General features: G+C 35.0%; 1 protein-coding gene across 1 annotated transcript in view; it reads right to left on the bottom strand.

Annotated features, from left to right (window-relative positions):
- The window catches only part of LOC120517964 (caskin-2-like), a 268,762-nt gene that overhangs the window by 236,068 nt on the left and 17,134 nt on the right, over positions 1-15,560 (bottom strand). The window contains exons 3-4 of the mRNA XM_039740508.1: positions 14,714-14,765; positions 7,944-8,041 (exon numbers count right to left, since the gene is read on the bottom strand). Coding sequence (XP_039596442.1) covers positions 7,944-8,041; positions 14,714-14,765 — 150 coding nt within the window. The remainder of the gene's footprint in view (positions 1-7,943; positions 8,042-14,713; positions 14,766-15,560) is intronic.

The raw sequence follows: 15,560 nt of genomic DNA, 5'->3' as shown, positions 1-15,560 counted from the left end.
GAATACGAGCAGCTCACTTTTCAAAACGGACTCGTCCGGGATCGAACCCTTGAAGCTTTGATTACCAGTCAACAGTTAATACCGTTGCGCCACTGAAGCTGTCGTAGCAACTGCGTGTCAATGTCGCACAATAATAATAATACGGGTTCTTTTTCTAGTTATATTTTTGAATGGAAGCACATTTGTTCTGTTCTATTTGTAGCATTTGTGAAAGTGTTTCTTTGATATTTGGAATTCAGGCTTCACACATTATACACTTCATGTCTACATTTTGTCAATTATTACTAAAACATGAAAAACATATCTGCTTTAACGATGTGTTTACATAGATCGTTGCAGACACGGAACACACATGAAATACAAGTGTTCCAAATAACGATATAGTATTTATAAAAGGTGTCATTTTGCTTGACTTCTCACTCTATACAACTCTAAAACTCTGCAGGTAAACAGACTTGAGCTGAGAAAACTGTACGGAGTGGGGGATGTGATAGCAGGCTCCTTGCTGTTTGCTGCTTATCAACACATTTAAAGGACAAAAGACACTGACGGACAGGTGCAAAGCGTTTTAAGGTGGGACGGATCAACAAGTTTTTCGTAGGCTCGGGTAATACTAGTGTTAATGGTCTTGAAAAGAGTGGTCTAATCTAGATTGTTCTAATGTCCTAAAAATAACTATAGTACTTAAGCCTACTTATACAGTGAAATATCACAACATACCTGTGTAATCTGACACTATGAAGTATCTTAAAAACTTGCCCAATGGTGTCAATCACACAAGTTCAGAAGTCAATAGCTTATGCCTACTTCCACTATCAATACAATCACTATGTAAGAGATAAACTCCAAATGCCCTAACACATGACAAAATTAAATTGTGTACCACCACCAATAAGCGGATGCATGTTTGGCTTGTTTTCTTAATTGATACCACTACAAGTTATACAGGAAGTAACTATTTTTATTTTTTTGTAAGGGGTTTGTTTTGTTTGATTTTAACCTTTTTTCATTCGTGATTCCACTAGTGAATGCAGATGTAGCCGGGGATGCTTGTAAAGTGTGTTTTGTGCTTATGTTTTTTGGTGTTTGTGCTCCCCCAGGTCTCATGAACAATGGCACTCGATCAATTGTCCATATGGATAATCCAGCCTGTGTCAACCCCAGGAAAGTTTCAAAGGAATCACAAATTTGTGAGGCTGTCTGGTAATTTCCAGTCTTGAGTGCCGGGAAATGTGAGGTAAACTTGTCTTTGGTGCAGCTATCTCCAAAGGTAAAGTAACTGAAACATGACATATTTGCTGTGAATAGGATTTGTTACAGGTGGGCTGCTCAGGGTTTGTTTCCTGCCTTGCCCCAAGTGTTGGCTGGGATTGGCTCCAGCAGACCCCCCGTGACCCTGTAGTTAGGATATAGCAGGTTGGATAATGGATGGATGGATAATTTGTTACAGATCATGAAAGAAAACAAAACCTAATACTCTGACCTACCTGTGAACCACTGGGTGCACTGCATTATAACAGCAAGGTAACTATAGTTAACGAAAAGTTTAAAAAAAAAAAATTTTCCGTAAACTGAAATAAAAGAATTAACAAAGCCAAAAGGAAAAACAAAAGCTAATTTAAACTATTAAATTACTTGAAAAGACTAACTGAAATAAAAAAAATTACAAAAAATATTTTTAGTTTTTGTAACAACCAGACTTATGCAAGGGCTAACCTTCGCTGCAAGGGTCCCGAAATTAGTCAAAATATATTTATACAAATTTCAAATTTGGTTTTTGAATAAATATTCCTGCTGCTTGTCTTAAACCCTTTAAGCTTTTAACTCTAAAACAGAAAGTCATCCACCATGAGCTGCTTGCATACATTCATCCAGTGAATGGTGGCGGATGACGGCATTTGTTGTGACAGTGCAAGCTGAATTCGAGCACATATAGCATGGGGCAAAGAAAGCGATTTACTGTGTGATAATAATGATAGTTCTTCAGGAGCGGATAGTGAGAGCATGATAGATTCTGGTAAAAGTGTTAGTGAAGCATACTGAGATGATGATGATTTTGCTTTGAATTTGCTTGGAAAACTTTCAAAGATGCCATTAACTCCATCTCCGGCGCTCAAGAAAAAAGTCTTAGATACAGATAATCTCTTACAGAAATTTAAACTGTTCATAAATGACAGCATGTTAGTTGTAATTCTGACTGAGTCCAAGACACAGTATGTAAAGTAAATTGCAGGCTGCATGAGTTGGGTGTCTGTTATGATGAGCTGAAATATTTTTTGCACTTCTTTTATATGAAGATGTAATACAAAAACTTTAAGTTGGAATGTGTTGGTCAACAAAACCTTTACCGTATGGTCAAAAAAAATTCACAAGTGAGTAACATTTCAGTTTATTTCTCAGGTGTCTGAGTTTTGTTGACAATAATTCACCTGCAACTTCGCACAGGAAAAAACCTTCTTGAAAATAAAACTGCACTAATCGAGAGACTACCTAGGTCAACATAAAAGACCAGCATATTGTTGCTAAATGCATATATTGCTCCGAATCTCAGATGCTGTTTCATGGCTGTCCATACTCCTATTACCTGCTCTTACTCAAGTCTCACTACTCCTAGCCTTGACACTGCATATAAGTTTTTCTTTGTTTCTCTCTGCACACCAATTCAAGCCTAAGAGCCCTGTTCTTCTTAAGCCCCCATGATTTTCATGATCACACCTGTCAGAACACAGTAGAATCTATTTTTTGGTTTTTTATATCTTATTAGGCCTGCAGGTGAAAAAATATTGTCTATAAATTGTATGTACCTGAGAAGAAATCAGTATGGCTGTCGATAGATAGATAGATAGATAGATAGATAGATAGATAGATAGATAGATAGATAGATAGATAGATAGATACTTACTTTATCAATATTGAATGCATTAATTGTAAGCACATTGTCTCGGAGCAGGATATGTTGCAAGCTGTAGACATTTAGAGTAAAACACCCTCAAACCTTAAAATTCACCTAAATTTCACCTCAAATTGGCCCATTCTGGGCAAGAAAAGGAAAAGATGGAATGTGCCAACAGTCAGAGCACATTTGTTCAGTGCAAATGACATAGAAAATATTTTAAAAATTATAAAATTGTTCATATTCAGTATCTAGTTTTGATTATGCTTGTTTTTATCAGTCAAAAACAATACCAGATAGCAAACCATGTAGTGCTTTAAGCGTCCACTAACATTAAACTTATATTATATCCAAACCTGTTAAGTGCGCAGTTCTTCCTGATTGTGACACAAACTTAAACTCCACAGTAACTCTTTCACCATACAATAATTACTAAAACTGATACTAATATATATATGTCTTTGTGAAATAAAAGCTACATTAAAACTAAAAATACACAATGAAGGAAAACTAAAACTAAATTGATTTTTCCAAGATAGATCAGAAATAATATAGAAATAAAAACTAATATAAAAAGGCAAAACTATAATAACCTTGCATATCAGTCTATTACCTGTTACCCTACAAAGTCAGAGTCATTCTGTGTCAAATCAAAAGATTTTACAAAACGTTCCAAACAGACCAACTCTGATTTGCTTCATACTTGGTGAAAATAATTTTACTGTATATAGTAACTAGTGTGCAAAATGTTTAGGTTTATACGTTCATTGTTTTCTGAGATAAGGAAGCTTTGAAAAGGGGTGTGGCCCTAATATCACAGTAAAAATGAGTGCTACTACAAAAAGGCAATGTTCAGAGAAGTCATAACATTTTAACTGTTAATGCTAAATGCATGACAACTTTAGGGATTGTTATTTAATATTAGAGGTCTATAACTTTCAACTAAAATAGCTGATCAGCAGTTGCATATATGCTTATTTTTGGTTTGGTGAAAATTGCATAAAAACTTTGCATACTTTACAGCAACTCCGGCCCTCTATCACCACACTGAGCCAAATTAAGTTTTTCACATTTTTATAGGAATTACTTATGTTAAAGTTCTTACCCAACTAGGACTAGGTTCTTTTCTGAATGAAATCAAACTTTGATATACACGGTATTAAAAATAAAAAAATTCACATCTATATTTCAAATGAACATTACACATATGACAAAAACTACCATAAAAATTACTATACCACTGGAACAAGCATGCTTTAATAAATAAATGCAAAAAATACTAAGTTCTGTTGATGTCACATGGACCCCACAGATGTTCTGAAAAAGGTATGTCAACATGTTTGCAAAACAATCACGTGTGATACATTTTAGCTGATTAGATCTTCGGGGAATAAGTAGTAGGTTACAACCTACAGATGTTCTGTAGCAATTAAAGAAAATTAAGGCTTGTAATTTGAAGCAAACATTTTGCACTGGTGAACCAAATTCTGTTGATTACTTAAAAACCCTCCATCTTAAAGCAGAGTTGGTACAGACTGTGTTACTACACCCTCTGAAATAACTACTTGGACAACATTACACTGTAAAGAGTTGTACATTTCAGTAATTAAAAATTGCAACGAGACAGAACATTACTACCCTTAGAAGTATAGGCCTTTCACTTAGGGAAACTGCAAAAAAATAACAAGAGTGTCCAGGAGTACAGTGTCCTATACAATCCAAAGGCAATTGGAAACTAGAAGAAACTCTGATAGGAAGAGATCTGACAGACCCAAAGTCAAAAGCCAATCAGACAACAAATTGCTAAAGGTCACCAGCTTACATAATAGTTGCCTCACAGCAGAACAGTTTCAAGCACAGCTTAATAGTGGTCGAAAAAAGAAAGTCTCAGTTCCTGCTCTGAAGAGGAAACCTTAAGCTGCAGGTTTGACAGGATGAGTGGCAGTAAGAAAGCCATTCCTTAAAGGACAAAAATAGGGCCTTGAAATAGCTGTTGTGGACAACTGTGGACTGGAAGGAAGTCTTAAGGACTGAAGATATAAAATTTGAAATTGTTGGGTCATCACACAGGGTGTTTGTATGCCCTCAAATTGGTCAAAGGCTGAATCCTCACTGTGCAACACCAACTGTCAAATATGGAGGAGGAAATGTGATGGTCTGGGGTTCTTTTGCTGGAGGCATAGTTGGTGACTTGCACAGAGTGACTAGCATTGTGAATCAAAAGGATTACCACAGATTGGCTGCTATACTAGCAAAAAGATGGCTACTTTGGTGAATGAAAAATCTGAACAAAATTTTGTACACTTAATCATTTTTTTTTATCTGCCACCCACACTATGCGACTCTTCAATTCCATCCGGGCAGGTTAAACATTAACATTATACAAAGTTATTGTCTGTTTTACCTGCATTTTTATCACTCTTTAATTTAACAGCTGCTGCTGGAGTATGCTAATTTCCCCTTGGGATTAATAAAGTATCTATCTATCTATCTGTCTGTCTGTCTATCTATCAAACACTTGGGTGAAAAAATGTATTTGTTCAGTTCATTTGTTATTTCCTTCTCAATTTCTATGATTTCTCCATTTGTAACCCTTGGGAAACCTGTGATATAAGTAAAATTTATTATTATTACTCTTATTATGTTTTATATACTTTTCACTGGAGTAGTACTCAAAAAATTGCTTGTTATTTGCTTTGGCTTTGCAAGCATTTTTTTCTTCGGCTTCTTATAAAGGGAGTACATAAAAAATAATACTAAATAAATTTTCACGAAATATCTAAACATAACTGTGTTAGCACACTACATGTATTATTTTTTATGAAATACTTGGACATGATTGTTATTAGAAAATTAAAAAATTCTTCTAACTACTGTTCATGTCACCTCTTAATTTCCTTTTACTTAGCCTGAAAAGGTTCGAGGCCTTTGTTCTTTCCCTGTAACTCATGCCCTACAGACCTGGTATCACCATATTCACCCTACTCTGGTGCAAGTGATACATTCTGTAAGAGCCATTTGTTAGTTATTTATGTAATGTTAAATTGATAGAAGCACTTCTTAGTTATGTTAAAATATGTGCCTTTACATTAAGTATAGTCTATAGGAGATTTGATTATATCCCCAGAAGTTAAATTAAAATGAAATATTCTAATTATTTCTTGTCCCTCTGACTACAGATTTGTCCCAGATTATGATCTGCCTTGCAGTTGGTAAGGCATGGAGAGCAAACAGTTTTTAAACTGTATCCTGTAACATATTGTATTAACAATACTGAATGTGCCCCATGAAAGGAACATACTGAATGTAATAAGTATATGTAAGGTTGTCATAGAGAAATAACACAATCTTTAATTATAGAGAATACCTTTTTAACAAGAAAAAGCTAAGTCTGTAGAAGAAACATTTTTACCTTTTTTGTCTTTTACTCTGTATTTGTAATACATTTTCTCTCTATTTTTTGCTTGAACTGTTTTGCTTTGAATTTTCACTCAACCTTTTTAAAACAAACTTTACTGGAGAACTTTACTGAGAATTTATTTTATTTTGTTACACGTTTGACTCATTCTGAATCCTACCTTGACAACTCAGCAGCAGCTCAATTTTGGGGAACTGGAAAAGAAGCAGCTACATATTCTTTATCTGCAAAATGTACAATATGTTTGATTTTATTCAGTTGTAATATGATCATTCTCAAACTGATGCTTGTTAATTTTCTCTACACTCACTCAACGAGGAGACAGATAAGGAACAGAAGAATAATATCTTGTAAAATTTTGAGCTCTCTCACCATCAAAGGTCACAAATTCTGGGCAGACTGATTCTTTAATAATGTATTTACGCTGTGCTTTATTTTTAAGGGCCTGCTAGGTCATCTGCATGCCACATTAAGAACATATTTACACCTTATGATATCCCTATGAAATGTTCACACTCAAACAAATATGTGCAACCATCACTGAAAATTAAGAGACAGGCATGTTATTAAATATCAAATGATCACCCAGCCAGGCCCCGACAAACCCTGATCCTTTTAAAAATTTAAGAACATCCTTGTGCTTGTTGTACTTGAAAATGGAGCACATATCTTAAGCTATCAATCAGATGCCAAAAACATTAGATAAACTTGTGCATTAGCTACATTTTATAAGAGGAGATCACTTTGCATGGCTTGACAGTAAGTTGAACACTTATAGTAGACATCTACTAATTGTTGATTTCATTATTATAGGGACTCAGGTAAACAATATGTATCTTGAAAAGAAAAGTTCAGTGCTGTACTGTGGCAATTTTATTCCTCCTTTCTTATCTGATTTCTTATATGATTGTACTGCGAAGATATCACCTGTTGAAAGTGAACTCAGCAAATATTAGATGAATAAGGGACATCAAATATAAAAATCAGAAAATATTTCTGCATTTATTGGAGAAAATCCCACTGTACCTTAGATCTTTCCATAAGGTTATTTATTTATAGTTGTATGTTACATGTTAAATATAAATGCACTAAATTGTTACACAGAAAGAGACATTAAAAAGGCAAATGAAACTACTGCATTATGCCATAAAACATAAGTTATCCAGTTCATGGTGCGAGTAGGACCAGAGCCTATCCAGGATGGAAACAGGCCTGGAAAGGGCTACAATTAAGTACAGGTTCCACTCATACACACACACACACACACACACACCACTACAGCAAACTCATATCACATGGTGTCAATTTAGAGGCACCAACAAAACCTACCTCCAAACCTTTAGATATGTGCAAAAAATATCACAGCATATGGAGAAATACTCAACACAGATGTGGTAAAAATGAACAAACTCCACACAGACAAATGGGCATTTATGGACAACTGGGGATTGTTGAAATTATTAAACAAAAGCACATTGCACCTAGCACATTATTTAAATTACTGACTGAAACGCAATTTGGCTTCACATTCCCCTTATATTAGACTTTATTACTATACTCTCTATGCTTCATATATTTTTAATAATATATAATAATATAATAATTTAATAATAGTAATAATTATTGACTTACCATTGCTGTCTTTGATATCAACAGTGGCTTTTGCTTCTAGTAGCAAAGAAATAAGGTCAGTAGTTCCAGTAAGTGCTGCAAAGTGAAGAGCTGAAAATCTGCCATTTAAGAAAATAAAGTAATTAATTTTTATTCATAGAAATAACTGATGGCTTAGTTTTTTTCAATAGTAGTTATATATAATCATATACAAATAATGACACAGATCAGTCATACAATCATATCTATCATTTTCCTGAGGAGGTAATCTCTATAAAGTATTTTCTCTTTTATCCAATAAAATTATACTTAGAACAATGCTATCAAGAGCCATTTGCTCCTATTAGGGATATCTATATCATATCAGAAAATAAGACTCATGGCGATAAATAAATATAATTCAACTTTGCCCAGAACAAGGACCGTGTGGAAAAACTCCTTGAACCATACCTGGTGACTGTATAAACAAGGTAGGCATGATTACCACCGCTATCCCCACAAAAAATGCATGAACGTAACACGTGAAGCAAGAAGGTGAAACAACACGGTGACTGGTCGGTGTTGGGGCATCAGGTGTGATGACAGTAACATGACAAGCACAGGCAAGAAACGTACAAGCATAAAGGGGACTTCTAATGAATGGATGAGCATCATGGCAGGGATGGTTGATGTCCCCTTTCCCGGTTAGGATGATAAAATATTAGAAAAATTAAGGAAACTGACAGTCGAGGTCATATGCTTCCCCAACATGGTGGGTGGTGGCATCCCTCTGGTGAATCTCCCTTGGACGCACACCTGCAGAACCACCCAGGAGTTGCAATCCTGATGGGTAGTCCTACTGAGTTTCTTGGGAGCTACATAAAAGAGACTTTCACATTTTAAGATGCTTCCACCAGATCTGGAATTGCTTCCTGGGTGCAATATTGTGGCACTGGAGGTACTCCTTAGTCCAATATAAATGAAGCCACACTGCCTCACCCAGGAAGACTGAGTCAGAAGAGGAGGATAATAATACTTGCCTGGGAAGGAGGAGAGGAGAAGGGAAACAGAGAAAGCATTACTGTTTATGGCTGAGGAAAATGGATGTAATAGGTATTTGCTCTAAAAGTATTTATTGGGACTGGTGCCTGTGTGGTTGTGTCTAAGGTTTTGGGCTGTAAGATGATCCCCTATTACTAACAATTGAAATTCACGAATACCTTTGCATATGCTTTTTCTTAGAAACACTTAATTTATTTTCATGTTCATATTTATTCAATATGTGGTAACTAGCTAGTTTCTTTTCTAATAAAGTGCAAAAGTAGAAATCAACGATACTTGGATTATTTCAGTTTCCACTGTATGTATTACAACTGTGTCTACTAGATAGCTCTCTCCATGTGACTGTTTTGCATAAGTAAAGACAAACCTCTTCATTTCCATGCTAAGCTCTGATCATAATATATATGCATATGTATTATTATATACATACTGTTTATGATTAACATAATTTGTAGCAGTTCCAAATTATGTACTTGCATATATAAACTTTTTCTTGTCTACTACAGTCTATGAGATATGATGGTATCTATTTTAGAACATTTACCAGCATAACAAGTACTGCTTCTGCGGCCAGACAATTGATATTTTGGATCCAGGGGCCATAATTGCTTCTTCATTACCTTTTCTCATTGGTATACATAGGTAATTTACAAAGCAGGGCCAGGTAAGAATCTGCTTAAAATTCTGAGGAGGGTGGTGATATTTCGGTGTAAATGGAGTAAAACATTAGTTATATTTTCAATTGCAATGAACAGTAAAGTAAACTCTCCCTTTTAAAATTTCACATTATAAAAACCACACAGAGATTTTTCTTTATTTCATTACTTAATATTTTGTTATCCTATAACATAAACCTACTCAGTTTATGGCTGTAAATTTGACTTCTTTCCATAATCTTAATAGATTTAGATATCACCAAGACAACATAGTGAAGTGACTCTGGGTCCAGACCCAAGAGGGACATGCTCCTCAGATGGCTAGAGAGTGTCAGAGAGGGTGAGGATACATGGAGAAGCCAGCCACAAAACATTTTTAGAGGAGCTGCACAGGCAGGCACACAGACACAGCACTCAAAGACACTTTAAACTGGGTGTCACCACTTCTAAACTTCTTTGGCCTGGATATGTGGCCAACAGCAAGCCTCTGATGTGCTCATGGAGCCTGGGTATTTCCGGAGAGCAGAGCGAGGTTAGGGCAGTGGTGTGTGTCTGTGCTAGTATTGGGATGAAGCAGTCAGAGACACATGGAGCCACTTAAGACCTGTGCAGCATGGAGGAATGTCATAGGAAGGCGGTAGAGGGTTCAGCTGTTGAAGAAACTAACAGTTCTTTTTAGGCTAACAACAACCAACTTTCCACAGACTTCTCCCATACACTCAAGTTGCTACAATATTTTAAATGTTAATTGAAAATGAATGTGCTATACGTTGAATGTCATTTATTGTACTTAGGAAGCATAATTCACCTGCCATGCAAAAATACAAACTTAAAATGAAAAAAGAAAAGCCAAAATAAAATATATACATGAAATACAAACATTGAACAATTCATACAAAAGTAAACTATAAAGGCTGCTGTTTTTATTCCCACTTCTAATTTTACAGTAATGCAAACAGTGTTAAACTGATGGATGAAGATTCATCCTGTGTGGATGTCTGACTTCTTTTGTGATGTGAATTATTGGGTGTTGTTTATCCGACTCTCATTTTGGTTTAAACCAAACCATTTGTACACAGCAGTGGTAACCCTGATTGTTTTAAAGTTTTCCTCTTCTGAAATTCGTTCATCATCACCAATCAACATGAACAGAGTTGACATAGTCAGGCTTAGAAAGATCACTGGAAATTTTGTGGATCTAAAGTTCAGAAGAAATTGTGGAAAATTTAATAAAAGTGCTGACAATATTTTTCTTAAATAATGAATAGAAATTTTGATTTATTGTACACCCCTAGACTTAACATATACTTGTCAATTTCTATTATCATTGTTATATTCTTATAAGACTGTGATAAATGTAAGAAATTTGACAAACAAGAGGAGACCATTCACTCTATCAGGCCTTTTCTTTAGCTAATAGCTAAGCTGCCCCATCATCTCATTCAGAATCTCCTTAAAGGTTGTCAAAGTTTCTATTTCAACTACAAGTCTTGGAAGTTTGTTCCAGAGTATTACAACTCTTTGCGTAAAGAAGTGTTTTCTGGCATCAATTTTAAATGGACATGCCCTTTATTTCCACGGATGTTCTTGAGTAAGTGATTCATGCTTAAGCCAAAAGAATGTTGCTGGATCCACTTTATCAATGCTTTTGAGGATTTTAAAATACCTGGATTAGGTCCTCTTCTGCTCAAGACTAAACAGGTTTAATTCTCCGAGTCTGTCAGTAGAACATGTCCTTAAGTACTGGGATGCACCTGGTTACTATCTTCTGCACAGCTTCAAGCGCTGCTATGTCTTTCTTGTACCATGGTGACCAGAACTGAACACAATACTCCAGATGCAATCTTCCGAGAGCATTATATAGTTTGAGCATAACATCCCTTGACTTAAATTTCAACAGTTTTTATGATATAATTTAACATTGTATTTGCCTTTTAATTTGCTTCTGTGCATTGCTTAGTCAATGAAAATCCTGCAACAAGGCAAAACCCTAAATCCTTTTCAGAGATTGCTTCCTGTATGACAGTGTCTCCTGTTTTGTATTTATAATTGATGTTTGTATTAAACTGCATTTTCCAGGTGTTTGCCCAGTTCTGAAGGTTGTCCAGGTCATTTTGAATTGTTTTTGCTGCCTCCTCAGTGTCTGCCATCCTTCCAAATTTCACTAGTTTAATGAGTATATCGAGATCAAGACAGCACCATTTCAATTTAATCTTTTGTATTTTCGATAGAGGCCACCCAAAAATGTTCAGGAAGTTTAAATCACTCATGACCACTACGTCCCCTTTGTTACAAATATATTTTATTTGGTTAAATATCAGAATTTGGCAGCCTGTAGCAAAATCCACTAAGTAGATTGCTTCCTTTCTTCTTTACTAGCTTAACCCACGAAGATTCTGACATGTATCCTTCTTCCATATTGAAGATGTGGGCTGGAATATTATTTTTCACATATAGTGCCACAACCCTCCTCATATCCTTTACTGTCTGTCTCTCCTGAAGCATGTTTAGGCACTAATATTATTATATTTCTCTCTGGTACTCTCATTTAACCATGATTCTCTAATTCCTACAACAATACGGTCACAAGTCAATACTGTGGCCTATAGGTCATGCATTTTATTCCTAATGCTTCTCACATTAAGGAGTAAAATATTTTAAACAAGGTATACACCTACATCCTTCAAAACAACACTGAGTCAAGATTTAAAGTTCATCAACTACTTGGTAATTTATTGCATGTGTTAATGGTTCTTTGCTTGAAGAAAAATTTTCAAACATTTGTGGAAAATCTGTCCTTAACAACTTTCCAACCGTGTTCTTGTTGTAGAATTTATTTTAAAGTTACAGCAGCAATCCAATGTACTAATTCCATTCATAATATTAAACACTTAAGTCTGTCATCTCTGTTTGCTTAAACTGAAAAATTCTACACTAGGGTAATTTGCAATATATCCTGTATGTTTATTCTCAGTATGGAAAAAAAAATTGAGAACTGGAATTCCTCATGTGTCCGCAGACTTGGCACTGCGCTGTTCCTATGGCATCAATACTCACAACTGAGAATAAGCCAGGTCAATGGAACAAACATGTATGAGAATTACTTGACAAAATAAGTATATAAATAAGTTTATTACTAGCAGAAAATATAAGGAGCACTAATATTCCAAATGTGCCAAACAGTGCATAGGACCAAATGGCATTAATCCCAGAGTGCTCGAGGAGGTTATCTATCTACTAAGTGCATATATAAACCCATGTGGTTTCCCCTCAACCCTGAAAAATAATGCACACTAAAGAAATTCGTATGGACTGGAAAACAGGAAATATTATCCTGTTATATGAAACGTGCGATTGAGCATATGCAAGTACCTATAGTCCAATAAGCTCAACGTCTATCACAGGTAAAAGTATTGAAGGAATTATTAAGGAAAAGATTGATCAACACAAGGCAAGCAAAGTAATTTACTGAATTTACTAATAAGCTGGAATTCTATGAGGAAGTAACAAAAAAAGTTACCATAACAGACAATTTTTTTTTTTTGTTTTTCAGAAAGCATTAGATAAAGTCCCACGAGATAGGATGGGTATAAAACTAAAAGAGGCAAGAATTCAGGTTATAGTGTGAAAATTGGTAGAAAATTCATAAAAAATAGGATGGGTTATGGTGCACGAAACCTTATCAGAATTAAGTGATGTTAAAGGTGGCGTCCCTCAGGGATCACTACTAGGTTTGCTGCTATGTTTTAATTATATGTACATATGATCTAGATATATATAAGGAACAAGCTGGTTAAGTTTGCAGGTGATACCATACTAGGTGAACTGGCAGATAATTTAGAATCAGTTGAATAATTAGAGAGGGACCCGAACAGAATGCAGGCTTGGGTAGATTTTCAGATGATAAAATTTACTGTAAGTAAATATAAGGTAACACACATAGGAAAAATAAATTTTACTTTTGAATACACAATGGTAGGTCTGAAAATTTAAAGTACCCCATATATGGAGTACTCAGGAGTCATAGTGACTTATTACTCTCAACATAAAGACAGTGTTCAGAAGTCATTAAGAAGAGTAACAGGATGTTAGGTAATATAGCACAATGTGTAGAGTACAGTAAAACGAGGTTATGGTTACTATGCTTTAAAAAACTCTGTTGACATCTACCAAGACATAGCATCACTAGAAAAAGTCTAAAGAGGAGCAAATAGGCCGATTATTGGAATGCAGTGTATGAGTTATGAGGAAAGATTAAAGGAGTTGAGCCTTCTCAGTTTAAGCAAATGAAGAGAAAATGTGACATGATTGAAGTTTTTTAAATTATGATAGGAATTCATACAGAATATTCAAGCCTTTAGTTTAGAAAAAGTTTGACAGGACCAGGAAGACACAGTTGAAATCTTGTAAAAGGCAAATTATGCACAAAAGATTGAAATGTTTTTTTCACACAGAGAACTATAAACACATAGAAAAAATTATCAAGTAGTGTGGTACAGAGTAAGAATTTAGTGACATTCATAACTCAATCTAATGATAATATTGGAGAAATTAAGTAGATAGGACTGGTGAACTTTGTTGGACTGAATGATCTGTTCCTGTCAAAATGTTTCTAATGCTCCTCAGAACTGTCAGACTGCCCCTTAAGTGTATCAGTTGTTCCAACATTAACAATGTTAACTAGAGCTCTTGCCAAAGAATAAATTACATTTTATCAGAATCAATTTATTCATTTAAAGAGGTACTGACTCTAACATTGACTTCTTTAGAACTTCATTGACAAAAAAAGTCAGGTATTTGGCCAAAATGACACAATGGCTGCTATTTAACCTGTGGTGTTAAGAACGAGTTAATATGTTGTCAGATCCATAATGGTGCTAAATTTGTCCTTTTTGTCTTTCAAGCACACTAAATATTCTTGGACCTTGACAATTCTTTTGGTCTTAAATGTCCAGAATTACAAACAATTGATGTATGTATTCCTTTGCCACAAATATCACTAGTGTTTCCTTGACTATGTAGATGAGATATATTTCACATGATAATTAAATTAGAAAATACATAAAAAGCCACAGGAAAACACAATTTACTAACCCATCAAAGTCCTGGTAGTTGATATTCAGTCTCTTTCCAGAGCCCAGCAACTCTGAAATCAATAAGAGAAGCAAATGTACATGAACTCTTTTACATTTACATGAAAAAAGTAAATATATCAAGTAACTAAAATAAATGTGTTTATTATTCTGACTTCACTTTCTTTCACTTACATACCACAGTCAGCACATTCTTAAGCAGATTATACTTTAGAAAGATCTAAAGTATCATACATTACAAAATAAAAGCTAAACATTAATACCTTCAGGTAGCAGATTACTTTAAGCATCTGAATTGCATAACTGATTTGTCAGACTACTTTTTGGGAACAATATTACAGAGAAGAAATTTTCGTCTCCAACAGGTACTCTATATTGAGTTAAGGCTAGAAGAGAAATATAAAGTACAAGAAATATCAGCTCATCACAAGGTGAATACAAGTACACACATACACTAGCATAATTTTAGTATCACCAAATCTCCAAACCTGCACAGCCTTGGATGGAAACCCATCAGGAAAACATGCAAACTCCAGGCTGGGAACACCAGGGATCTGACTCCTAGCAAGGCAGCAGTGCTACCACCCCGCCACCATGCCGCCCACACATGTGTAATTATTAACAGAATTCATTATTTAAATATTTAAAAGTTAACGATTTCATCAATAAAATGTAATATACATCCTTTAATGCATTTCATCATGAAAGTCATATCAAGTATAAATCTAAGGATTTTAAACATGCTGAGAGCTAGAATATCGTAACTTTAATGTGTTCTGTATGGCAACTGCTGCCTGCCACTGCTGTCAGTGCAGGAGGAAGCTCCAGAAGCACGTAGCAATTAACAG

This window comes from Polypterus senegalus, chromosome 17 (genome assembly GCF_016835505.1).
Source record: "Polypterus senegalus isolate Bchr_013 chromosome 17, ASM1683550v1, whole genome shotgun sequence".
In the NCBI taxonomy this organism is placed as follows: Eukaryota; Metazoa; Chordata; class Cladistia; order Polypteriformes; family Polypteridae; genus Polypterus; species Polypterus senegalus.
Note: the sequence above shows the minus strand (reverse complement) of the source record. Positions and strands in the feature narration are given on the sequence as shown.